Source organism: Kogia breviceps, chromosome 6, assembly GCF_026419965.1.
Source record: "Kogia breviceps isolate mKogBre1 chromosome 6, mKogBre1 haplotype 1, whole genome shotgun sequence".
NCBI classification, from domain to species: domain Eukaryota; kingdom Metazoa; phylum Chordata; class Mammalia; order Artiodactyla; family Physeteridae; genus Kogia; species Kogia breviceps.
The window spans coordinates 144162721-144188267 of NC_081315.1; the positions used below are offsets into that span (position 1 = coordinate 144162721).

The following is a 25547-nucleotide window of genomic DNA, read 5'->3' on the forward strand; positions in this document are numbered from 1 at the left end:
CATTTCTCCAAAGAAGATATACAGATTGCCAACAAACACATGAAAGAATGCTCAACATCATTAATCATTAGAGAAATGCAAATCAAAACTACAATGAGATATCATCTCACACTGGTCAGATTGGCCATCATCAAAAACTCTAGAAACAATAAATGCTGGAGAGGGTGTGGAGAAAAGGGAACCCTCTTGCACTGCTGGTGGGAATGTAAATTGATACAGCCACTATGGAGAACAGTATGGAGGTTCCTTAAATAACTACACATAGAACTACCATATGACCCAGCAATCCCACTACTGGGCATATACCCTGGGAAAACCATAATTCAAAAAGAGTCATGTACCAAAATGTTCATTGCAGTTCTATTTACGATAGCCAGGACATGGAAGCAACCTAAGTGTCCATCAACAGATGAATGGATAAAGAAGATGTGGCACATATATGCAATGGAATATTACTCAGCCATAAAAAGAAATGAAACTGAGTTATTTGTAATGAGGTGGGTAGACCTGGAGTCTGTCATACAGAGTGAAGTAAGTCAGAAGGAGAAAAACAAATACCGTATGCTAACACATATATATGGACTCTAAGAAAAAAAAATGTCATGAAGAGATTAGTGGTAGGATGGGAATAAAACACAGACTCACTAGAGCATGGACTTGAGGATATGGGGAGGGGGAAGGGTAAGCTGTGATGAAGTGAGAGAGTGGCAGGGACATATATACACTACCAAATATAAATTAGATAGCTAGTGGGAAGCTGCCGCATAGCACAGGGAGATCACCTCTGTGCTTTGTGACCACCTAGAGGGGTGGGATAGGGAGGGTGGGAGAGAGGGTGACTCAAGAGGGAAGAGATATGGGAACATATGTATATGTATAACTGATTCACTTTGTTGTAAAGGAAAAACTAACACACTATTGTATAACAGTTATACTCCAATAAAGATGTTTAAAAAATAAAAAAATTCCTCAGCCCCGAACTCCCCAGTCGAAGGATGCCAATGAATCCAAAGCAGGAAAGGTAGTGCGTCCATCTTGTTCCCTTCCACTTCCGGCCTCGGCGCCCCGCCCCCATGACGCAAACACGCCGCGCCGTAAAGCTGCGTCATCCCGGCCCGCCGCCGTGGCTCTCGGCGCAGACAGAACATGGCGGAGCTGGGAAGGGTTGTTGTTCGCGACCCGGATTCGCTGCTCCCTGACGGCTTCTGGGCGGCGGTGGCCGTGTGGGTGGAGAGGCCGCAGGTGGCCAACAAGCGGCTGTGTGGCGTTCGCTTAGAGGCCCGGCGGAGCGCCTCCTTGCCTCGGGTGGAGCATTCCGGCCCCCGGCCGAGCTCAGGCCCCGAGCGGGAGGAGCAGGCCCCGGCGGGATGCGGGCCCAAGGAGGGGCCGGGACACGGCCAGCGTTTCCCCGAGGCGGGGCCGGGCCCTCGGCCGAGCGCAGGCCTCGAGCAGGGCCCCCAGGGGTCCCAGGGCCGGCGCCAGCAAGGGGAGGACCAGCGGGAAGCAGCCAAAGCGCCTCTGCTCTCTGGGGCCGGGGAGGGCGACTTCCCCGCCTCGGACCTGGATTCTCTCTGGGACGATTTCTCCCGGAGCCTCACCAGCGGCAATCGAGAGATGCTAGCCTTCTTCACTCGCTCCGGGGCGGAATCGCAGCTAGAGGCTCAACACGGGCTCGACGTGATTCTCAGAACCGTCATCCCCAAAACGAACACGCATTGCCCGCTTCATGCTCCGAGGAGAGAAATAGTCGTGCAAGGTAAGAGTGTTTCTGATAGTGTCAGGTGTCAAAGATACATAGAGCCGGAGACTAGTGAAAGTGGCAAGGATAGGTTTTAATTGGTAATGCACTATCACAGTAGGGAGAAGAGTCCAGCGTGAACTGAACTCCACTGCGATTTGTGCAGAGGTGACTGGGCTTTTTACAGGGAGAATGAAGGAAGAGGATGGGGCGGTAGAGTCAGGGAGGTGAAAAATTAACCAGAAGCAGGAAAGGTGGGGGGTCGGGCCCTGTGACACCCATCTGGGTTTGCTAACTGGTGCCTGTGGCTGTTAGGTCCTCCCCTCCCACAGAGGCGGTCACAGGGGCTCTTGTTTAGGTGTGGGCTGGAACAGTCTATTTTTCTCTCAATCTTGAGTTTTTTCAGGTGGGCACTTTAAGGGGGTCTAGGGTCATGCTAGGACCATGACCTAGGGTCATGCTTGAGCTGTTGGGAACTGTGACAGTGTTTGTTCAGGTCTTCATAGGCCAAGGTTGAACCCTAATTGAGACAGGCCTCAGAAGGAGCCTGCCTAGAGTTTGGTCCTGAGGAGAATCTTTCGCAGAGGCTGCAGTTAGATTACAAACCAGCCAGTAAGTGAAAAGGCACTAAAGGCACCTAGTCTGCCAGTTCCTTTGCCATGCCCTAGGGAATTTGTAGATTTTTTTCATTGTTTTTGGAGGGGACACGTAGAAATGTGAATCCTTAGTACAGAGGGTGGGGTTGTGGATTGGAGCAGTGTCTGGAAGCCTTGGGGAAGACGGTGAAGGAGCGCTGGACCATGAGAGGGAAAGAGGAATTTACTAGGTAAAGGGATAAGGGAAAAGACCAGCTCCTGGGGCAGCTCGTAGAGGCCTCCCTGCATCTCAGAGCCGCACCTGTGCCCAATTAGTCTCCTGCTCAGAGCCTCATTGAATTCCCCTGCTGCTGCATCTTTTCTGCCTCTAGCTGGAGACGGTTCTCAGCGCTCACGTGGCTAGATTGAGCCCACCTGTGTAATCCAGGATACCCTTTCTCTCTTCCAAGGTCCATAACCCTCTTCACATCTGTAGAGTCCCTTTTTGCCATAAAACAATTCCGTGTGGTCACAGGTTCTGGGTATCAGGGTGTGGGAGTCTCTGGAGGCTGTTCTGTCTACCACAAGCAGCGATGCTGAATTACTGGTGGGTGCGTACTCCCTCCCCGCCCCCCAATTCTGCGGGCCTCTGTGCCCCTGTAAGACTCTTCGCAGGTGGCCCCTCTTGCAGGAGGCCCTCTCTGGCCCTGCTGCCCAGACTAGTTTAGGAGCCCTTCCAGCTTTTATCACCTTTTACACCTCACCTCTCCTGGCCTGAGGCCTTCAGACGTGGATGTCTGCATTCTCACATGGGCTTCACAGAAGAGCAGGGTGGGCAAAGCCTGTCCTCTTCCTCTTGGTGAGCATCGCTCCTCCACGGGGCGTGTGTGTGGGGGGGTCTTTCAGGACTGCGCTAAGCTCTTTGAACATGGCTGCTCCGTGTGGGGCGGTGCAGGCTCGGGGATGCGGCCGTGGCCAGGACATTCGCTGATGTAAATTGAGTGGGGAAAAGCCCTGGGGCTTGAAGGCACGGTGGATTCAGTACTGTTTTTTTAAGACCACTTTTGATGAGACTCTGAACTAAGCAGCTTTAATTGATCGTCCCTATCTTTTCTCCCCAGATGTCCTCAATGGAACTGTGACGTTTTTACCTTTGGAAGAAGACAATGAAGGGAATTTAAAGGTTAAGACGAGCAACGTGTATCAAATTCAGCTCAGTCGTAGCGAAGAAGAATGGTAAGGACTGGATAACTTATTCCTTTCTCTCAATGATTGATGCTTTAAATCAATGATTTTTTAAAATTAATTAATTATTTGGGGGGGGGGTCTGCATTGGGTCTTGGTTGCTGCGCACGGGCGCCCTCTAGTGGCGGCGAGCGGGGGCTGCTCTTCGATGCGGTGCGCGGGCTTCTCATTGCGGTGGTTTCTTTTATTGCAGAGCACGGGCTCTAGGCGCGCGGGCTTCAGTAGTTGTGGCTCACGGGCTCTAGAGCGCTGGCTCACTAGTTGTGGCGCACGGGCTTAGTTGCTTTGCGGCGTGTGGGATCTTCCCTGACCAGGGATCGAATCTGTGTCCCTTGCGTTGGCGGGCGGATTCTTAACCACTGCGCCACCAGGGAAGCCCCCAGTCAGTGATTTCTTTAGGCAGCTGTAAGATTCCGGTCACCAAGGAGCAGCCAGGACTCTCCCTCAGGCAGTTCGGGTTTGTGGGAGTGTGCTTTCTAGTGGGCATTTCCCTGACGCATCCTTGTTCCTGTTGGCACCTGGGTGGTCATAGCCTGGCTGGAGGGCCCGTACATTCCGTGTAGACTTGATGGTTAGTAGCACCTGGTTCTAGCACTGAATTCAAATAAACACAGTCCTTTCGTTATTTTGTTATTTCTCACACCTTGGTAATGGGTGGTAAGTGGAACCTTCTTTTTTATTGTCCGCTGAGGCTCACGTGGTCTTAGACCTAGGGGTATTCTGTGATGTTTATTATAAAAGCAGCAGTTTCATCCGTTCCCTGAATTCCACGTGGTGTTTCGGCCTGTCTGGAAAGTGTGAAATTTGATTTACTTCCATTTGGTATTTTTTAAATGAAGAAGTCAGAGGAAGGTTAAGTCGCTTGCTATTCTTCTGCTGCTGTTTTCCTGAGAGCTGCGTGGCTCTGTTCTTTCAAGACAGCCTTGGGGGTGAGCGTTGCACGCGGTCTCGTGGAGAGCTGAGGGGCACACTGGGAAGAGCTTGGTTCTGGGGTCGCGTAGACCTGGGTTTCCCACCAGCATTGAGCTTGGGTACGCTGCCTCTGTGGCCCTTGGTTTTCTCATCTCGGAAACGGGTTTGATCGTGTTTGAGCCCCCCAGGAGGGGGCTGGGCCGGGCTTCCCAGGGACCTGTTTCAGGCTTACACGCGGGTGGAATACTCAGGGTCTGCCGGGGTGAAGCCTCTTGCCAGTTGTTAAATGCTCCCCAAGGGGCCTTGCCCCGAGGCCCTTTCCTCTCCCCTGGAGAGTGAGGGCAGACGCCGTGGGAAAGCCGGGTGTGCCCCTGTGGGTCACCCAGGGGCTGCCGATGCCGGGGCTGCAGGGTGAGCGCTGGAGGCCGCTGTCCCCCCGCCTGGCCGGGGAAGCCTGGCCCGAGTCCGCCGCGGCAGGCCCTCAGTGTGGCTGACGCGGTGGAACCCCAGCCCCTGTTCTCCGTGAGCTTCCGAGTGCCCGGGTGGCTACTGCCCACCTTTCCCGGCTGACGTCTCGTGTTCCTGCCCTGCTGGGCAGCCGTCACCTACCTTGCGTTGGGAACTGGCCACACCGTGGGCCCGGATACGCGGCCTTCTCAGCGGAACACGAGTCAAACGGACGTTTGGTGGCTGCCGCCGTGGGATGCGGCGCTCCTGGTCTGTGCTGGGCTTCAGCAGGACTTCGGTGTGCCCACCACGTGCTTGCGCCGGGCCCCTGGGGTCAGCAAGGCCCGCGAGAGACGGGTGAACGCTCTAGTGCCAGGTGGTGCTGAGTGCCGGGCAGAGAAGTGAGAGGCGGCCCAGGCCTCTCTTCCCGGTCCCTTCGCTGGCAAGGGCAGCGCTGTGCCCATCGTACCGGCGTGGGCGGGAGAGGCCCCTGAGGCCTGAGCGGGTGAGGGGGTCGCCGTGAGCACCCCAGGGACACCTGGGAAAGAGCGCGGGGCCCAGGAAGAGCAGAGGAAAGCCCGAGGCCGTCAGCCCCGGCAGGATGGCTCCCGCAGGGAAGGGACGGGAAAGGTAAACATCTTGGGGCATGTCTCTCAGTGGACACCTGGCACCTGTTACGTACGGGAGTGAGCTGTGTCCCTTTGATGCGTCTGGTGGCCAACGCCTGACAGTCCTGACTCACGAGACCGGCGACCCCTCGCCCCTGCCCCGCGCCCGCCTCCAGCCCCGCCCCTCACCCAGCCGCCTGTGCTTCCGCTCCTTCTTAGGGGCCCCCGCCGAACGCCACCTCCTTCTCTGTGCGCCAGCAGACTCGGTGCTTCTCCCCTTCATCGCACTGCCTGGGTCGCAGCCTCGGTGGATGTGTTGTCGTGACCTGGGCCCGCGGGCTGCGCGTTTACTCAGCGCCCGGACAGCGAGCGCCCGCCGTGATCAGGCACTGCTGGGGCCGGGGTCGAGCAGCGAACAGAACAGACAGGGCCACGGCCTACGCGCTCTGGTGGCAGAGGACACACGGTGACCTAGAAGGGCTGTGAGCCACAGGGACTGCGCGTGTGTCCTCAGCTTGGAGACCGAGCACTCCGCTTTCTGGGTGGGAAGTGCCCGGGGGGCCAGTGCTGTGCGTCTGGGTGGCACGTGTGAAACGCATAAAACCTAGACAAGTTAGAGAAATCCGTAGACGTTTTAGAATCTAGCTAATCCGTGCATGAAGTGGGAGGTGAGAGGAACTGTGTCTTCTGCCGTCCTTCTGATGGGCTTCGTGAGATGTGTAAGTGCATTTTTAACAACGTTTGCAAAGGAGGAGGAATTCCTTCTGCTTTTTAAATGTGTTTTTCTCTGTAGGATGAAAATTCTGTAACTAGTTCCAGATTGTCTTGTGTTTGGGGTACAATATTTTGTCATCGTCGCTGTCTTAATTTCTCTCTTCTTTTGGCAAAGAAATGTGTAGTTTAAAAATAAGAATTGAAACCAGCCCTGCTTATTCATATTTCTCTTATTTTCCAAGGTTCACATCTGTTTTAATTTTCTGTCCAGAAAGATGGCATTCAGATGGCATTGTGTACCCCAAACCCGCCTGGCTTGGAGAAGAGTTGCTGGCCAGATTGGCCAGGTGGTGTGTGGAGAGCAGGCAGGGTGGGTTCAAAAGCACCCTGTCCCTCATTTCCATCATGAAGTACAGCAGGGCTCACCAGGCGCTTAAGGAGAAGTATAAGCACATGGTCAAGGTAATGCTGGGCAAAGACGTCCGTGACCTCCCCCACCCCCACTGAAACAAGGTGATGTGCCAGGCTGCTCGAGGTGATGTCGTTTCGCCTGTGTGCTGCGGATGCAGACATTAAGTCGAAACATACCCACCTAAGGCCCCACATTGCAGCCTGTACTTTGACCTAGTTAGGGATGCAGACCATAAAAGCATTGGCAGTTACACTGTGGAAAAGGATTTGGTGTTTCGTTTTGCTTTGTTTTGGCACGTTACTATTTTTTTTCCCAAGAGAACAAAAGGAAAATAATTTAATTTAAAATCATTGAATATTTAAATACTAAATTACCATAATTCTTTAGTATAAACGTAAAGGTATTTGAAGAAAATACATGAAAAATTAAAGTACAAAAGCATATACTTCCAAAAAGGAGACCAATTTTGTAAAATGTCCTTAACTTGAAGATGTAAAAAGAAGGTAATAACAAACATCTGTGTATTCACACCCAGCTTAAGAAATAAAGTATCACAAGCATCTCTCCATTTATTGTGCTTTGCAAATATTGTATTTTTTTATGAATTGAAGGTTTGTAACGGCCCTGCACAGAGTAGGTCTGTTGGCACCGTTTTCCAACAGCGTTTGCTCACTTCGTATCTCTGTGTCACGTTTTGGTAATTTGCACAATATTTCAGACTTTCTCATTGTTACATTTGTCATGGTGACCTGTGATCAGTGATCTTTGACGTTACTGCTGTAACTCACTGAAGACTCAGATGATGGGTGGCATTTTTTAGCAATCAAGTATTTTATTTTTCGGCTGCGCCAGGTGGCTTATGGGATCTTAAGTCCCCAGCCAGGGGATTGAACCCACGCTCTCTGCTGTGAAAGTGCCGAGTCTGAACGACTGGACTGCCAGGGAATTCCCAGCAATAAAGTATTTTTTTGTTTAAAGTACGTCCATTGTTTTTTTAGACGCAGTGCTATTGCTCACTTAATAGACTACTCTGTAGTGTAAACGGAACTTTTATACGCACTGGAAAACCAAAAAGTCTGTGTGGCTGGCCTTTCTGCGATATTTACTCTGTTGGGGCGTCTGGAACTGAACCCGCAATATCTCCGAGGTGCCTGCGCTAGCAGAGTTGAACCGACTTCGTCCTCTTCCTGTTCGTGCCTCCCTCCTTCTCCGAGAAGTAACCACACAGTTCATCGCTGCCCTGTATTTGCGTATCGGTCCCCTCTTGCTGTGCAGCAGAGCATCCCCCAAAGTCTCAGGCGTGCAACAATAACCACCCATTCCTGCTGGCGCTGGCTGGCCTCGGCTGGCTTCCCCTTCTCTCCCAGGTCCCGGCCTAGCGGTCCTTCATTATCTTACTCTTTAGTGCCTTTAAGATGGGACTTCTTCATTCTTCCAGCTTTTAAAATTGTCCTTGGTGAGAGGGTGCATCCAAACTGTCTAAGCCGCTGGAAACAGAAATCTGAACGTTTAACATGGGCCACTGGTTTTTTTCTCATCTGCCAGACTCCCGTTCTGCATGTTACTGATTTTAATAACGAGGCCTCACACTTGCACAGCCAGTATTTTCTAGTTTCATAGTACCTGACGGTCATCCTGCATGGTAATTAAGTCAGTCTTTATCCCTGCTTCACCGATAGGGAGATGGGGACAGAGCAGCTGAGTGACACTCCTGACAAGAGACAGCAGCTCACTGACAGACCAGAGGGTGGAGCCCTGACCTCCCGACCCCTGCGCCTTTGCTTCCTCGACCCCCCCCCGCCCCGCCCCTCATTCCCTTGTCTGTCATCCTTGTCTAGATAAGTGATGAGGGTAGCATAGCTCAGCGTTGTCCTCGGATGCCCAGTGGCCCCACCTACATGGCTTCCAGACAATGTCTTTATTCCACAGTCTTGCTTCAGACTCCATTGGTCTCAGTGTGTCCTGTTACACACAGGTGTGGTGAAAATTTACGTATGCCCTTGAAAATGTTGTAGGTGTGGCCCGAAGTAACTGACCCTGAGAAGTTCGTGTATGAAGACGTGGCTCTCGCTGCCTACCTGCTGGTAAGACTGTGTGGGCTGAGTTGAGGCGCGAGGGCGGGAGGTTGCTCTGGGTAGCTCGGGGCTCTTACAGTTCTGTGTGCCAAGGTTGCTTACACAAGTGATTTTTTTCCTTAAGCTTTGCATGGTGCTTTTGCATGAATGCAGAATAAGTCTGAATTGTGAAATGCAACCTCAGGAACTGAACTGCAGCAGCGCTTTCCTAATTAGTAGCCAACAGGGAACACGGAGATGCCAGCTGCGTTTGGGAGGTGCCGTCGGCGCCTCTGAGACGCACCTGCCTACTGGTCCTCGCGTGCGGCCTTTCTAGTTCTAGGCCTTCTCGGCTGCCTTGCTGACCACCGGATCTGGGCGAGCCTTTAACTGGATTTTCTCATCTATGAGATGTTTAGAGGAGATACCTTCCTGTTTCCTTTCAACCGTAATTCTCTTAGTCTTCGAGATAACGTTGTATCTCAAAGTATACAAAACTTGAAGAATTGACAGAACTCCTGAAGGAACTGACAGTAATCTGTACAGCTCTCGCCCAGAGACGACCGCGTGAACGTGAACTCGGGATGGAGGAAGAAGGCTTTGATGGCGCGCAACATCCGGCCAGGGCCGTGGGCGGATCCCGCCTGGCTCTGCTCCCCCGGGCGTCACCTGCGCGGAGGCCCAGGGCCTCGGTGGAGGCTGCTCCTCCTCTTGTGGGAGAGGATCTGTCGTTCCGTGTGGGGTTGTGTCTGAATTACTCTGGGGTGCAGTGAATCACAAACTGACTTCGGTGGTTTTTTTTTCTGTTTACTTAGATTCTATGGGAAGAAGAGAGAGCTGAGCGGGGAGAGACAGCCAGGCAGTCGTTTGTCGACCTCGGTTGTGGGAATGGCCTCCTGGTCCACATCCTGAGCAGCGAAGGGGTAAAGCATGCTCGGGGCCATTTCTCGCACCTTTGCTAGAGCGTCTTCGAGTCCAGCGCGAGGTCTTTCTCTGCTGGTCCGACGTGGATTCAGAGGCGGCCTGGCTGTCGGCATAGTGGCTGGTTGTGAACTCTGGGGCAGGCAGCTTGTAAACGGGACCAAAGACAGTGGTCTCGTTAGACTAGAAGAGGGTCCTCAGACACTCGGCCTGTGGAACAGCACACTTTGAACAGCTCTGATGTTTTTGTTGTCAGCATTTTCTTTGGAAAATCCACCATTTCAAGGCACAGGGAGGGGAATAAAGGATACGGTGGGTTCTGCCCTAGAGAAGTTTAGATTCTAGCTCAGAGGACAGTCAGGCACCCATGTATTGTATTGATACACATACATATGTAAAACTGTGATAGTCAGTCTTGCACCCATTTTCTGGATTGTGAAGCAGAGGCATTGAGAGCTGAGAACAGCCCCGGCCCTGGGAGCAGTTCAGGACTCACAAGTGTCAGCTTCCCCCGGCGTCTCGCGGCGTCCGGCGAGGCCAGTGCACTGGGCGCGGCAGTGCCGTCACCTGGCCCAGTGAGCTTCGTGCTCGAGAGTGACTGGGGATTGAAGCCCAGTCATGGTGACCCGAAGCCTGGTTTTCTTGTGACCGTAGCATCCTGCCTTATGGACAGACACATTTGTCCTCACCTGTGGGACTTTGGAATGGGGTTGTTAGGCGGGGCTTTCTGAGGTGCTTTGTAGAAGAGTGAGGCTGTAGTTGTGACCCCTGTGAACAGGCTGTCTGTGGGGTGTTAGTGCATCTGGTGCTGGCTAGGAGCCAGTGGGTGGAGACGTGGGGGCGGGGCCCCGGGAGAGCTGCGTGTGGCCAGGGTGCACTGGGTGAGAGAGACTCTGAGGACGAGGCTCATCTGGGGGCCGGAGGAGAAGGTGAGCCCGAGAGCTGAACTTGACCAGCTCAGAGGAGCTGGCTCCCTTTCCGGGCAGGCGTATTTCCCTGGGCTGCGTGTGGCCGTGGAGGTGTTCCCACGCCTTGGCTCTGTTCCCCCTTCGCGAAGCCTCGGCAGCACAGGTTCTGTCTGTGCCCCGCGGGACGCGAGTGTCTGTTCTCAGCAGCCGAGGAGCTGAGGGTCTCCTGCACTTCATGCAGGGGTGATACCTGCAGTTTGATTTGTTCTTGCTAATTTATTATGGTGTACTGACCGTAACCTTTGATTCCTAAAATCCCTCGTTTCAGCATCCAGGCAGAGGGATTGATGTTCGAAGACGAAAAGTCTGGGACATGTACGGACCAGAGACGCACTTAGAGGTACCGGCTCTGTCCCTTCCCTTGACCTCAGCGCGTTTGTTTTAAGGGGTGTCTCGGTGTGTGGGCCGGTCAGAGATGCTCATAACCACAGCAGCCCACATTCGTCTCAGTGCTCTGAGACTGTAAAAGCGGATGAAGCTTCAGACCTCCACGGCCTTCCGGTTAAACGGAAGGAGGGATGCCGGAGCCGGAGGAGTGTCTCCTCCCCGGGTCTGCCGCAGGCCCTTTGCATCTCCTGTGGGTGCCCGAGGGGGCTCTCAGCTGCCTGGGGGGCAGGGGCGGAGGACGACCCCTCCTCTGCATCTCCTCTGGTGCCTGGGACAGGCCGCACGTTCAGACCTCCACTAGGCAGTGGGTGCCCACCCTGCCAGGACCGGGCCCTGGGCACCTTGGGCGGTCCCGCTCTGTGAGCAGCATGGCCAGGAGTGGCCTCCAGCAAGACGCGAGCTGGCGATGAGTCGGAGGAGGGGAGCGCAGTGGAGTGGCCAGACCGGGCCGCACACGTGCAGCTGTCCAGCGGAGACAGACAGCACGCCTGGCCTCAGTCGTGACTGCGGGGCTGCAGGGAGCCCTGTCCGCCCCGCCGTGGTCCAGAGCAGCTCCAAGCCATCAGAGAGGGGGGGTCTCCTCCGCGGCACCTCGTGGCAGGTCTGGGCTCTAGTATTTCCCGGTGTTGGTCTCTAAGAGCCCAGGCCTCCAAGCCAGCAGGGGAGCGGGGCGGTGGGACTGTACCCTTGGCTCCGGGGCGCCATGGGGCCTCTGCTGTCCAGCTGCCCGCATCGCCTGTAGACCCCGTCCCCGAGCGAAGACGCGCGGGGGGGGACTGGCACGCGACGTCTCATCCACCCGAGGGCAGGATGCTGACCGGAGAAATAAAAAGGGCATTTGCTTTTCATCGTGGAGAATGTCAGGAATATACCAAAGTGGAGAGAGGCGCGTGCCAAACCCCAGAAACTCATCGGCCCGCCTCAGCGATTCTTTTGTCTCATTCCTGCCCCTCCCCAACCACAGCAGCAGCCCAGCCATGGTTTCGAAGCAGATCTCGGGTATATCATTTCATCTGTGAAAAGAAAACGAAAGTTTCAAGACTTATTCGGATATTTTCTCTTGGCCTTTCTATTAAAGTCGAGAATATTATTGCAAAATACAAAAAGATTGGAGGAAGGGAGGTTCGTTGCAGCTGCCTGACAGCTTTTTATTTGCTCAGTTTCTCATATATTTATACTTTGCTTTATGCTACAAGGGTTTACATTTGCTTGTATATTCATATATTACAATAAATTAGAACATTTTTTTAAAATCTCAGGTTTGAGGAATGGTGGTAAACCAGATGCAGGACTAGGGGAGGCTCTGCAGCTCCATGGACAGACCACGTGTCCTTACACAGGCAATAAAATCGGGCTCCGAATTTCAATGAGGCTGATGATCAAAGCTAAGGGAATAACGTGGTTGATTCCAAAACCCTGTGTCCCAGGTGAGAAAGCAGAATAAAAAGTTCACTCAGCAGTCGAATAGGCTCTGTTTAAATCATGACCCCAAGGAGTGCCCCTTGGAGAACAGGTAGAAGATTCTAGTTCTTTATTCGAGGTTCCCTGTGGAGTGGGGAAAACCCCACCCCATCACGCAGTGAAGGCCTGCCAGTAGGAGTGCTGTGTCTCACCTCTTGTGGATTTGTTTCTCGTCACACCTGGACCTCTGGAGGAGGCCTGCGTGTTCAGGAGGCCTGCGTGTTCAGTTGTTAAACGTGAGGCTGGAGGCTGGCCACGCTTCGGGGACACCTCTGCTCTAGAAGGACGTGGCCAGGAGTGGGCCTGCCTTTGTTGGCAAAGGGCTTGGGCTTCTTGTGTTTCCTAGTGAATGGCTGATCTCCACGGATAGGCACGGCCTGGGTGTTCGAAGGCCAAGCGTGGGATACAACTTTTCTTTATTTCAAAAAGCTCGTTTGATTGTAAGCAAGAGACTGTTAAGGAGAACACATGCTTTTGATAACAGCGTTGTGAATGAGCACAGAGTGTCCTAATTTTGTTTGTGAAGCTCTGTAGGAAATAGGAATACTGCAATTTGCTGTATTCAAAATCCCAAAACTTTTTCTAAGACAGGTAGAGCTTTGTTGTCTAGCATGTTGTTGGAAAGAAAACTGTAAATGTGATTATGATAATTACTAAGTGTAGTTTGCTTTTGTAAATATAGACCATTGAAAGAGGCTGGCAAATTTAAATGTAGAATGGGTGGGAAGGAAGAATAAATAGTATCAAGTTTGTTTTTGATAGTATCAAAAGTTTGCCTACTTTTGAATTACGCCTAGACCATTATCAGTATTTCACTGAAATACTGTTTTCAGCATTTTAACATATGTGAAAATAGAAGCACATATGCTTATTCAAGAACCAAAAAGATGAGTTTAAATTCAATTTTTATACCCATCAGCTTTGCAGAACACTTCCGTGGCCTTGAAAAGTGAGTCTTAACATCACATCTTCCCGATTTGTTCTGACCGAGAACTAACAGGTCTGCTTACTTGGTCTGGTTATTTGCCGTGCGGGTTCATTCTTTAGTTCTAAAATTACAGGATTTTGAGTGGTTATATAGTCTCTTTTGTGTCTCCAGTTTTTTTTTTTTTTAACCCTTTGTTTTACATTGAAGTATAGTTAATTTGCAGGGTTCTGTTAGTTTCGGCTGTACAGTCTTCGGTTCTGACATCTTCACCACTGAGACTGTTGACTTTGATAATTAGTGACGGCCTGCTGATTAGCAGAAAGGATAAGGTGTTCACTTAAAGTTCTTAAATCCTCAAAGCAGGCTGTTCCAGCTTAACTACAGAAACTATCACAGTGGTGAACATGCCTGTTCAGTGGGTAAAAACTTGCTGTCTGGGCTTCCCTGGTGGCGCAGTGGTGGAGAGTCCGCCTGCCGATGCGGGGGACGCGGGTTCGCGCCCCGGTCCGGGAAGATCCCACGTGCCGCGGAGCGGCTGGGCCCGTGAGCCGTGGCCGCTGAGCCTGCACGTCCGGAGCCTGTGCTCCGCAACGGGAGGGGCCACGACAGTGAGAGGCCCGCGTACCGTAAAAAAAAAAAAAAACTTGCTGTCTGAGAGTTCACAAAAGATAATAGTGTGATAGCAAAGGCTGGTGCACACTTCTGTAAATTCTTCCTATATTTTCTCTTTTCATAGATGCGCTCATTCCGTGGGTTGTGTAAGTGCATCAGGTTCTGTGTCAAGTCAGCCTCAGACCTCCCAGCTTTCCGCCCGCTCATCCCTCTGCAGGCCGTCTCTTGCTCCTCCTCGTGCCCATAGTAAAGCGGTTCACGTGCCCCCTGCCTCCTTTAGCTGCTCTTCTATTTATGTACAGAGGCTAATTTTAATATGGAAAGGAGGTGAGCACCCGGGAGCGTGTTGTCGGCTCACCCAGCGCCGCAGGGGTGGTGCTAAAGTTGTCAGTAGCTGTGCCCTCGGGCCGGCTGGGCTGCGCACACACTTCCTCACTCCTGGCCCGGCTTCCGCCTTTTGCAGACGAAGACCTGCAGCCCGGAGGGGCTCAGACTGGGCCGGGAACAGCTGTGGCGCTGCAGGGGTGGTTGCGCTTGTTGTTTACCTCCGTGCTCTGATTTTATTTAGTAGACGTTTAGTCTTGTTCTGTGTCTTTCTTTTAGGAAAGTGCAATCATACCAAATGATAAGACCCTCTTCCCGGACGTCGACTGGTTGATCGGAAACCACTGCGATGAACTAACGCCATGGATACCTGTGATCGCGGCCAGGTGAGTAGGTGCAGGTGTTAGCACAGTGGTGGCTGGGGATGTTTTGTTGCCTAAACCTCGCTGTCCAGAACCGTAGCCGCTGGCTGCTTGTGGCTATCGCGTACTTGAAACGTGGCTGGTCCAGATCGATGAGATGATCATCTGTTGGATATATTGGGTTAAATTTAAAATAAATTCCACTCGTTTTATTTTGCTATTGAAGACACGGATACTAGAAAGTATAAAATTGTGTATGTGGTTCACACGTTCACGTTATGTTTTCGTTGTGATTATTTCCACAGTGTTTATATCCATTGTTGAAAGATGTGTTTTTCCTGATAACAGGAGGGTTTGTTTTTCAGTGTAAAGACCCTCTGCTGAAACGTTTGTCTCAGTTGTGGGCTCTCTGCCTCGGTCAGACTTCTTTAAGATGCACGTTACCTTGCTGCCCTTGCATATTTCATTGCCAAGTCTCTTTTATCCAGGGTTGTTTTGGACTGTTCTATTTATTTATTTTTTTAGTGCCCTCCCCCGCTTTTCTTTTAGATACAGTTGGTTTACAGTCTTGTATAGTTCCAGGCGTACAGCATAGTGATTAAAAATCTTTTTGGTCGTACTCTCTTTATAGTTGGCATACAATACTTGCTGTGTTCCCTGTGCTGTACACCATATCCTTGTAGCTTGTTTAGGTTGTACATAGTGGTTTGTACCTCTCAACCCTCTACCCCTGCCTCGCCACGGGTGACCACTAAGTCATTCTCTATATCTGTCAGTCTGTTTCTTTTTGGTTATTTTCATTCGTTTGTTTTATTTTTTAGATTCAGTATACAAGTGATAATGTACAGTATTTGTCTTTCTCTGTCTGACTTCATTTCACTAAGCGTAATACCTTCCAGGGCCATTCTTTTGGATTTTTTAGAATAATATAGGCGAGGAGCAAATCATAATCTCTTTTGTGCTTACCTCTGAAATTTCCTGTCAAACAGCTGAAATCTCCAAGGACTTCAGAAAGTTTTGGATTACAGTTGATGATCATAATTGCAATAGAAAAAAAAATTTTAATAAAAGTAATTAGATTCATATTTTATTGAAAAGATACTATGCTGCACTGTTTTTAGAAATTAAATTGGGGAAGGCTATAATTCTTTTTATATAAAAAACAAGGGCTTCCCTGGTGGCGCAGTGGTTGAGAGTCCGCCTGCCGATGCAGGGGATGCGGGTTCGCGCCCCGGTCCGGGAAGATCCCACGTGCCGCGGAGCGGCTGGGCCCGTGAGCTGTGGCCGCTGAGCCTGCGCGTCCGGAGCCTGTGCTCCGCAACGGGAGAGGCCGCAGCGGTGGGAGGCCCGCGTACTGCAAAAAAAAAAAAAAAAAAAATTAGCCAGTAACACATCGTTTGCATTTTGCCCTGACACACTATTGCCGTGTGGCTTTCTGAGGAATTTTCTTTATTGAATCTGTTTAAGACCTTGGGTTTCCGTGTCGCTAATTGTCTTTGAAGGTCTTCCTACAACTGCCGCTTCTTCGTCCTGCCCTGCTGCTTCTTTGATTTCGTTGGGAAGTACCAGCGGAGGCAGAGCCAGAAGACCCAGTACCGAGGGTACCTGGATTTCATCACCGAGGTGGGGTCGGCCTGCGGCTTCCACGTCGAGGAGGATTGTCTTAGGATTCCTTCCACCAAGAGGGTGTGTCTGGGCAGCTGGGCCGTCCTCGGCGGGCGACACCCGGTGTTTAGATGGAAAGCCTGGGGCCGCGCTTGTCACAGAACCGTCGACGACACTGGGGTGGCTGCAGGCGTGACGGTCCCAGAGGTGCCTTTGCTGGTGCCAGTGGCCCCGTCGCTGGCGGGTGCAGAGGCTTGTTCTGTGGCTGCGGTCCCCCGCTTTGCAGGCGTTCTGGCGCTTCCTTCTCCAGCCCTCTGGCAGCTCTGCGGGGACCCTCAGCAGGTCTTCACCCCTTTTCCAGAAACTGTGGCTGCCCCTCGGGGACCCTCCCAGAGTGGGTGTCAGCTTGGCTTCTCTGCAGGTTTCTGGCCGTAGCGCTGCCTGGGGCTGAACGCTCTAACTTCTTCTGACTTAGGGTCCCAAATCACTGGCTGAAATTGCTTCAGAAGTTCAAAATGATTGCACATTTCCTCACTGAAAGGCTCATTAATTCAGATTTACTTGAAATGAATTTTTCCAGGTAGACATTGACCCTTGCACTGCCTGTGACCCTGCCAGGTGGTCGGGGCTGACCTGCTCATCACGCAGGGGGCTTGCACTACTGAGAGAGTTGGGGGAACCGTTGACGTTGGTTTTTTTAGTCTCCGGTAACTTTCTTCATGAGACTCTGTGGCCGTCAGTGCTTTTTGTGAAAAACTAAACACAGAAACCTGTTGTCCGATCTCAGCTTGATTGCTTGCCAGTGGTGAAAAGGATCGAAGGTTTGAGCTTGACCCTCGGCCCTGCCACTTCCTAGCAGCGCCTTTGGGGGCACGTTGCGGACACCCCCTGCCTGTGTCCTCGCTGCCAGCGAGGGCAGAGCGGCTCGCTGGCTGGTGCTGGGCCCTCACTCGGGCTCACTGCCTGCGCTGGGCCCCTCTGTCGGCCTCAGGGGTGTCATGGCTGTCGCTGCTCAGAATCGTTTTGGAAATGCCCTTCGGGGCTCACCTTTAGAGCCTTCTCGTCATTCTCTTAAATGTCCTCTGTTTTGGCAAGTCAGTCTTCTGAGGTTGGAATGGCATTTTGCTAGAGTTTGGGTCACGGAGGTCCGAGGATCCTACAGTTTTGACGATGGCGTTTGCCATTCCGTTACTGGTTGCTGGAGACCACGGAGCGTCGCTTGATCTCTCCGAACCTCAGTTTTCACAGAGCTGGAAGGTTCGGGGTCAGATGCAAGTGCGGGGCCCACACGCAGCAGCTGTGAGTTGAGTGAGTTGAGGACTGGTTGCGCGCCGCGCCTCCTCACTCCACGCGCACAGAAGTTGTCGCCTGCCCGAGGTCACCACGTTTAGCGGGTGGCACAGCTGGAGAGCAGTGAGGGGTGCCTCCGATGCAACCCGATTCGCCTTCTTCGGGTTCGGGCCCGGAGAGGACGTCCAGAGACGCTGTACCCACTGCAGCGTCGCCGGACGGGGCCTGGCTCTCGCCGGGGCTCCTGAGGGCAGCCTTCGTCTGGACGCGCGAACGGGCAAGGGGACGGCGTGAACTGGACATCCCCGCCATGCCACGTGCTCTGCTAGGTGCACACGTGCCCTCCTCGCTCTGGCAGCGCCGCCCCTTGAGAGCTCTGGAGGGTTACCGTCAGGGTCAGTGTGTGGGCGGAAGAGGGCTGCGGTGGGGTGCGGCTGGTTGGCTCGGTAAAGGTGACCTTGGTCTGTCGTGTTTGTCGGGCTCTGTGGAAGTCTGAGGAATGAAGCTTCCTGTGGGCTTTTGCTGATAGTATATTAAGTCATTGGTTGGTATGAGATTTTAAAATAAGGATTCCCTTCACGATAGGCGTCGAAGACTTTCGTGGAATTTATTCTCCGGAACAAGAGAGTTCCCTGGAGAACGTTGAAATACTCTTGGAACCTGCTAAAGTACTTGGTGTGCTCTTTTCACGTGCAGGTGTGTCTCATTGGGAAATCCAGAACCTACCCGCCCGCTGGAGAAGATTCTGTGGACGAGCGGAGAACCCGCTACATTAACAGCAGGCGGGGCGGCCCTGTGAGCCCCGGGGCCGCCGCCGGTGGCGCCGATGGCCCCGAGGGGCGTGGGGCCCTGGACGCCGGGGCCGGGCACACACCAGAGTCCCCCGCTGAAGGACTCTGGCTGTCTGGATTCCACCCCAGAGAAAAAGCTGAGCACGTGAGGAACTGTGCCGCCCTCCCTCGAGATTTCATTGACCGAGTGGTTTTGCAAGTGGCGAATTTGTTGTTGGGTGGACAGCAGTTAAACGGGAGAAGTTCCCAGAGCAGGAGTGTGAAGGCCTGGAATCGAGGAGGTAACGACCAGCCTGGGTGCTGGCTGGCTTTCCGGCCGTGACTCTGTTCTCGTCTCAGAACCAGCTTAAAACTGTGTGGTCGTTTTTATGTTTTTAATTTTTAAAATATTGATTTGGCCGCACCGGATCTTCGTTGCCCACCTGCGGGATCTTTTAGTTGCAGCGTGCGGGCTCTTAGTTGCGGCACGCATGTGGATCTAGTTCCCTGACCGGGGGTCAAACCCGGGCCCCCTGCCCTGGGAGCGCGGAGCCTTACCCACTGGACCGCCAGGGACGTCCCCGTGTGGCCATTTTTAATTACATGTCAAGAGGAGTCTTCGTCGTTTTTGTCAAGTCATTAGGAGTGTGCAGACGGGCGGAAGGAAGGAGCTTGTGGGCGGCTGCCGCCCGAGGCTGCTGTAGGGCTTCCTGAGCAGCCAGGCTCTCGCCCTCTGAGTTCTGGGGTCACTGGAGGAGATGGAGGCCCCACCCTCAGCCTGTCGGGCTCGCAGCCCGCTGGCCCCGTGGGTGGGCCGGCCCAGGGAGGGGGGAGCAGTGGGTCCTTCTCCCCCCGCAGCGTGGGTGGCGCTGTGCTGCGTCTCTTTCTCCATCCTCACGCCCCTCCCTTCCCTTGTGTACGTGTGATGCGGCAGTGCCCTCCAGCTTGACCCCCTCCAGGGCTCACCTGACCCTGGGAGCCTCTGCTCGGGAGGGCCTCGCTGGGGGCCCGCTGGCGGCCTTCGCCAGCACCGCCCTGGGGGAGGGGGCAGACCATCCGCATAAGTGCCGACGAGGCCCAGGTGCCTGCGGCGTTGCGTGGGTCGGCACCCCCTTCCTCGGTGCGCCCTGCAGAGGCGGGCCAAGGTGGAGAGGGAGGGAGGACGCTGCCGCGGGGCTCGGAGCGGGGCTCGAAGGGGGGCCTCGAAGGGGGCCTCGAAGGGCCCAGGCTCCTCGGACCTGCGGGCGGCCCTGAAAACAGGGACTCAGACCTTTAATTCCCAGGATGGCCCTTTCCTCTGTGGGGCCCTCTGGGAATGACTGTGCCCGGGGAGCGCCGGCCTGTGCCTGGGGTGCGACGCCCTGATAGTGAGCAAACACGGGCTCTCTTCCTGGGCTCGGTTTGGGTAGGTAGCGGTGGCTGCGATGGTGAGCGGGTCTCAGGCCTGCCCGCCCGTGGGAAGCGTCGGGGAGCCGGGGCGCCGTCCTCCCCGGGTGGGTCTCCGAGGGCCGGGCTGGTCTGAGGCACTCCCATTTCCCCGCCCGGCGTGAGGAGCCTGCCCCGGCGGGGGTGGGGGGTGCCCCCAGCCTCGGACCCCGTGACCCCCGCCCCAGCGTCAGGCTCGGGACCCCCAGTGTGTCTGAGCCCTGCGCGACGTCAGCGGGCGGGTCTGTCCTCACGACCTCACTCATCCCAGGCTGGGGTCAGCCCTCTGCCAGGCATGGCGGAGGGGACGCCGGGTGGGAGGTGGCGGGCTTGGGATACGCACACGTGGACGGGTGAGAGGCGGCGGTGCGGGGCTGCACGTGCGAGCCCGTGTCGTGGGGCTCTAGGCTGGGGGGCGGGGGAGGAGGGCAGGCTTCTGGGCCGGGATTTAATTCCCCCCCCAGACTTGCCGTCTCCTCTCAGAAGGGGTTCCAGGCGGCTGCAAGGCGGCCTTGGCGCGTGGAATGGCAGTCCCCGCCCCGAGCAGCACCAGGCCACGCGGCAGGGCAGACTTGCCGTGTCTGGGAGGCTCGGTTGTCCTCGGGGGTCAGACACGGGGCGCGCGGCCTGACGTCTCAGGTGCGACGGCTCTGCCTGCGGAGTTCCAGCAAGCTGTGGATTCAGTTTAGCTCAAGTTCTCACGTGGGGGAAACCCTGTCCTCAACAGGGAGCCTGTCCTTGGCGGAAGTGGCCGGGGAGCTGGACAGGGAGACGCTGCAGAGGCTGAAGCGGGAGTGCGGGGGCCTGCAGACGCTGCTGAGGAACAGCTCGCAGGTGTTCCAAGGTGAGGGGTTGGGCCGGGACTCCCTCGGTTCTCAGCGCCTGAGGACAGGCTCCACACCTCCCAAGGCAGCGAGAAGTTGCTCTCGTGCAGATTCTACCACCGCCCTCTCCTTCCTTTCCCCCCTTTTTCTAATGAGAGAAACCTTACTTGAGAGGAGTTGCAGAGCTAGAGGGTAGATCCCCTCACGTGCGTCTCAAGTCGCGACAGGACGTGGGTCGCACCTCTGCTTCTCTGCCGCTGCCAGTCTCTGCCCGGCAGCCCCGGGGCCCGGCCCCGCCCCGTCCAGGACGCAACCCCCCGTCGCACGGAGGGAAGAGCCACTGGCAGGGCCTCCTGTCACTGGGGAGCTTTTGCAGGTGGAGCTTCAGTACTTGCTTTGCTTTGGACCCTGGCTGCCTGCGAACTGGAAGCATCCTGAGCTCCCGGCCAGGCCCTGGGCCTAGAGGGGGGAGGCCTCCCTACCCCGGCCCGCGTGCCTGCACTCCCCCTCCCCACACACGCTGGCGCCCTGGGATCCGGGTGGGTGGAGGGGGAAGGGCGTGGGGCCTGCGTGCTCTTCCACGCAGGCCGCAGAGCTCTGCAGAGCGGGGCGCCGCCGCTCCTGCCCTCCTGGAGTTTGCAGCCTGACGGAGGGGAAACGTCGCAGATGTTCACATGGGCACCTGGGGTTCCAAGAAGTCCTGATAAACTTCACCAACGTACACAGAGGAGGTTCTGTGTACACATCAGCCAGAGGGTCCATAAGTCGTCGTGTTTGCTTCTTAAAGCTTTTTCCCCTTTGTCTTTAAGCATTGTAAAGTACATCCCAGCTGACGTGCTACTCACCCCTAAGTACTTCTGTGCGTGGCTTTAAAAATAATGGGCATCTTCTTGCGTCACCCTAACGTCGTAGGTGACGTTCTCGCCCACGGAGGCCTGGCTTCACCTCAGACAGGCACCAGGAGGGCTTCGCTAAGGAAATGACATCTGAGCTGGAACTTGGTGGAGTGAACGAGGAAAAGCACTTTAGGCAGAGGGAACAGCGTGTGCGAAGTGGCGGGATGGGGCCTCGATGAACGAGGGGGGCAGGTAGGGCTGGCAGGCTGCAGCCCTGTGGCCGTGAGGAGGGTCTGGGCCTCTGTGACCCGCAGCGGCGTGCCGACTCGCTGTGATGGTGCGGAGGGGCGGGCCCAGTGCACCGTGCGCTCTTGCAGGCGGGGCCGAGAGGTGGCCGGAGACCAGTGCGTCAGGCTCGGCACCTGCGTGGATGAAGGGGTGGGGTGTCCGGCAAGGAGGACGTGCCTGCCTGACCCCCCTCCGTCCGTGCTGGGGCTGCGCGCCCGGAGGACGGCCTCCCTGTCCCCGCCATCCCCAGGACCCGGCGGGTGGCTGGGCGCTCCGAGCAGCGGGTCCAGCCCCTCGGGACAGGTGCCCTGGGGGTCTGTGTGGGGAGGGCTGACGGGCCCTGCTGGGCTGGGGCCTTTGCAGAGGCGGGAGGCCGCTGTGGCAGCGCGGAATAGAAGGCTGACCCGAGGGCGCTGGCCAGCACCGGGCCTGAAGGCCTCGTCCCGCGCCCCGGGATCTGGACCGACCCCCCCCCCCGCCCCCACGCCTTTATACTCCTACCGCCAGGGTGGTTGCCCCGTGGCGGGGGGGCGGGGGTGAGGGGCCGCGCACGGAGACGCAGGAGCACATCTGTCCGCTCCTCGGCCTGCGAACCTCCTCGGGAGGTGAGCGCTGCCGCCTCGTGGTCCCACCCCCACGCGCGCACCTGAGAGCTCCGTGCGCACCGCCCGTGTGCGCACCGCCCCGAGGCGTACACACCTGTACCACCCGCCCCGTGTGTGCGCACCCGAGAGCTCGCGTGTTCACGCCCGCAGCACCTTCGGGGGGCCGGGTTGTGTGTCCTTGCAGAGCTGACGTTGGTTTTCATTGCAACTTGACCTCAGTCGGCTGAATGCTGCTGTTGCTATGGCAGTGAGCCCCGCAGTGGAGCTGGTGGGTCCAGGGTTGGGGGGTGTGGGGGGCAGCCCACTGGTGGGCGGAGGGGTGGCGGGGGGGTGGGGCTTGCGGCTGGGAGTCCCCACCCAGCTGGGCTGCACTGCATGGAGCTTTAGTGGACTGAAACTCACCGTGCGGGGGGGGGGGGGGGCGCTGCTCTGCTTTCTGCCGTTCCCAGCATGCCTTTCGGTTTGGTTTCATGAAATAGCGTTCTTTTCTCCCCTGTCATAAATACGCACGTGTGTGAGTGGTTTGCTGCGCGCTTTGCATCGATGAGCACGTTTATCTTTGGAAACACTTCTGAGTAGGAGGCTTGGGGACTGAACTCCAGGAAACATTCTACTCCCAGTCATGCAAACAATAAGCACCAAAGCTGGGTCTCATCTCTAGGAGATTTTTTTTAAAAATTAACATGCTTAGTTTTACACGGGCGGGGAGGTGAAAACAGTTTCGGATGCTTCAGTTCCGCCTGCCCTGAGCGCCTTGTGGGCCGGGGTGGGTGCGGGAGGGCAGGCGCCGCCCTGGCCCGGGCGTGGAGCCCACGCTCAGCCTTGAGGACATGGACGCAGCTCAGCGAGTTCGGCCCCGGCCCAGGGTCTCCGGCGAGCTTGGGGGCTGGGTTGGCCCCCCGGGTCGAGAGGGACCCCAGAACTGGTGCTGCTGAGCGCGCCGCGCCGTCCTGGTAAATTTACCTCCCTAGTGGGATTCTAGAAGAATCCTTAGCCTCTTCCTCAGGACACTTTGGCTCAGGTGACGTCTGTGGTCAGAGACAGAGGAGGAGCCCGAACAGTAGGTCCACCGAGTCTGAGGGACTCACGCTTTGGGGAGGAAGTGGGCTCACAAATGTCGAGTGAGGAGTGAGCTCCGTAGCGTGCGTTTTGTGCCTGTGATTCACTTAAAATCGGGAACTCTGCTGGTCTGGTCTGCCAGCTGGCTGGAGGAGCACAGGCAGAGGGGGGGCATGTCAGCCGGCCTGGCCGCCCGGGGGACTCGCCAGCCCCTGCCCCCTGCAGGGCCACCCCTCGTCATCAGTGCCAGCTCCACAGGCCCTACAAATCCTGCCTGGGTCCCCGTCCCCCGACCCTGCAGGGATTGCTCCAGAAGCGTAGTATGGCCGATGGAGGGCCCACTGCGAGCCAGCCCGCCTCCACACGGCTGGGGGGCGTCGGTCCCGGCTGCGCCAGGAGGGGCTGCTGTGGGAGCGCCTGTGGAAGCGCCTGTGGAAGGCGGTGGCTGCCTGCCCAGATGCCGGGGCCAGGGCAGCCGAGCTCTCGGCGTCTGCCTCGTTGGAAGCAGGGCCGGCCTGGCCCTTTGCAGGTGCTTCTCGGTCGTCCGCTGAGGGTGAATCCCTGCGTTGTGTCCCTCGTTCGGAGAGGCACCCCTGCAGTTCCTTCCTCTGGTTTCAGGGGACAGTTTTCGATAAACATCAGTCTGCAGAGATGGTCTCGTTATTGCTGCAACACGAGGCAATTTGAAAGTGAAATTCAAGCTTGAATGCACACTTTCAAGTTTTCCTTAGAAGTTGGAGGGCCAGATTTGTTCAGTAAGCTTCCTTTATTTCTTCCAAGCCTTTCCGTCTCCGGGTGGCTGTATAGCTTCCAGGGAAAAGCAGGACGGGTTTGGTTGCTCTGGCCCCGTCTCACGTGGGGCTGTTGGCGTCTTGGGAGGAAACGGCCAAGCGGAAGCTCCCAGCGCAGCTTCAGCCGAGTTGGGGCAACCGGTTCAGGACGCGTTTGGGCGGCCCCGGGCCCTCCCCCTGCCCCGCCCTGGGGTCCTCCAGCCGCGCAGCTCTGCGGCCACCCCGCCCACGCAGGTCCCCCCGCCGCATCTCAGCCCCGCATCTCAGCCCCCGGCTGCTCTGTGAGGGCCTCCCGCCCTACCCGCTACTTCCCATTTACGTTCGGGGGCTCTGCCTGTAACCCTGGGGGCCCCCGCAGCCTGCCCCTCGTCTGCACCCGCTGGACAGGGCCTGTCCCCGCTCCGCTCCCTCCTTGTGATGCGGACGCGTGCCCTGGAGGGCCAATGCCGCCACGCAGACGTCCTGCCGCGTCGGGACCACGCTCGTGGTCGTCGTTAGCCTCGTTCCACGGGCCGGTGCCCACGAGCGCCACGCCTGGGTCCGCCACCACCAGGACCTCGTGCACCGCTCCTTGCCCTCCCCCCTGGTGTGCAGCAGCTCCTCCTGATGGCTCCCAGCCCCAGGCGCCTGCACCCTGTCCTTGCTCCCCTCGGCCCCTCCCTCGCGCTCCAGTGTGTGTAGGTGGGACTGCAGGCCGCGGGCAGGTGGGGGGCTGGGGCCACTGCCCGGGATCGCAGCGCCTCTTCCCCCCCCCCCCCCACCCCGCCACCGAGCCTGCGGGGCCTGCGTCTCCCGTGGCTGCAGCCCGGCCCCGGACAGCTGTCCCCACGGAGCCCGGCCACCTGCCCGGCTTGCAGTTCACTCCTCGCTGTGTCTTCTCTCCTTGTTCCCAACCCCAGTTCTGGACGGGCGAGTTCGCATCCGCGACTGGAGGGAAGAGAGGCCTCGGAAGGAAAAGGAACCGGAAGCAAAACGGCGGCTGATTTCGGAAACCTTCAAAACCCGAATCTGTTGGTTTTTCGCTCATCACCCTGACGGTTGTGTTCTGCCTTCGGACCGCTGCCCGTTTGCCCACGGGCCTGGGGAGCTGCGGCCGGCCTCCACCAAGAAGAGAAAGCAGCCTCTGTGAGCTGCTCTGCCTGCGTGGAGGCCTGGGGCGGGGAGGCCGAGCGAGAGGGAAGCTCCCACCCAGCCCCTCCGCGCTGCGCTTCTGTCCTGGTGGCGTTCAGGGTCACTTTCCTTCCTCCTTCCTCCAGCGTCTCACAGGGGACGTGAGTGCGCCCACAGAAGCTAGAATCCCTCACACCGCCCCCCGCCCCGTCCGAGTGCCGGGTTGGTTTTAAATGTGGTCGCCCTTAAATGTGTTCGGCGTCTTTACATCAGGAA

At 56.1% G+C, this 25547-nt stretch overlaps 1 protein-coding gene across 2 annotated transcripts; it reads left to right on the top strand.

The window, feature by feature from the left end:
• The first annotated feature begins 1115 nt into the window (after nt 1-1115).
• TRMT44 (tRNA methyltransferase 44 homolog) lies at nt 1116-25547 on the top strand. Of its 2 annotated transcripts, none has more exons than XR_010841156.1 (11): nt 1116-1756; nt 3435-3549; nt 6482-6701; nt 8667-8735; nt 9521-9628; nt 10863-10934; nt 14586-14692; nt 16171-16354; nt 18260-18499; nt 20486-20602; nt 25061-25547. XR_010841156.1 is itself a non-coding variant. In XM_059066578.2 (11 exons), exons 1-11 carry the CDS (start codon nt 1147-1149, stop codon nt 25288-25290), a joined length of 2208 nt encoding a protein of 735 aa, XP_058922561.1. In that variant the 5' UTR covers nt 1116-1146; the 3' UTR covers nt 25291-25547. The 2 variants fall into 2 exon arrangements, 1 of the variants encoding a protein (XP_058922561.1); XM_059066578.2 differs by having other exon boundaries at nt 18260-18635.

What these genes read in the sequence shown, in the direction of transcription:
- TRMT44 (XM_059066578.2), top strand. Translation starts at nt 1,147, where the DNA reads ATGGCGGAGCTGGGAAGGGTTGTTGTTCGCGACCCGGATTCGCTGCTC. An exon ending in AGTCGTAGCGAAGAAGAATG is followed by an intron (nt 3,550 to 6,481) that starts GTAAGGACTGGA and finishes TTATTTTCCAAG; the next exon opens with GTTCACATCTGTTTTAATTT. An exon ending in CTCTCGCTGCCTACCTGCTG is followed by an intron (nt 8,736 to 9,520) that starts GTAAGACTGTGT and finishes CTGTTTACTTAG; the next exon opens with ATTCTATGGGAAGAAGAGAG.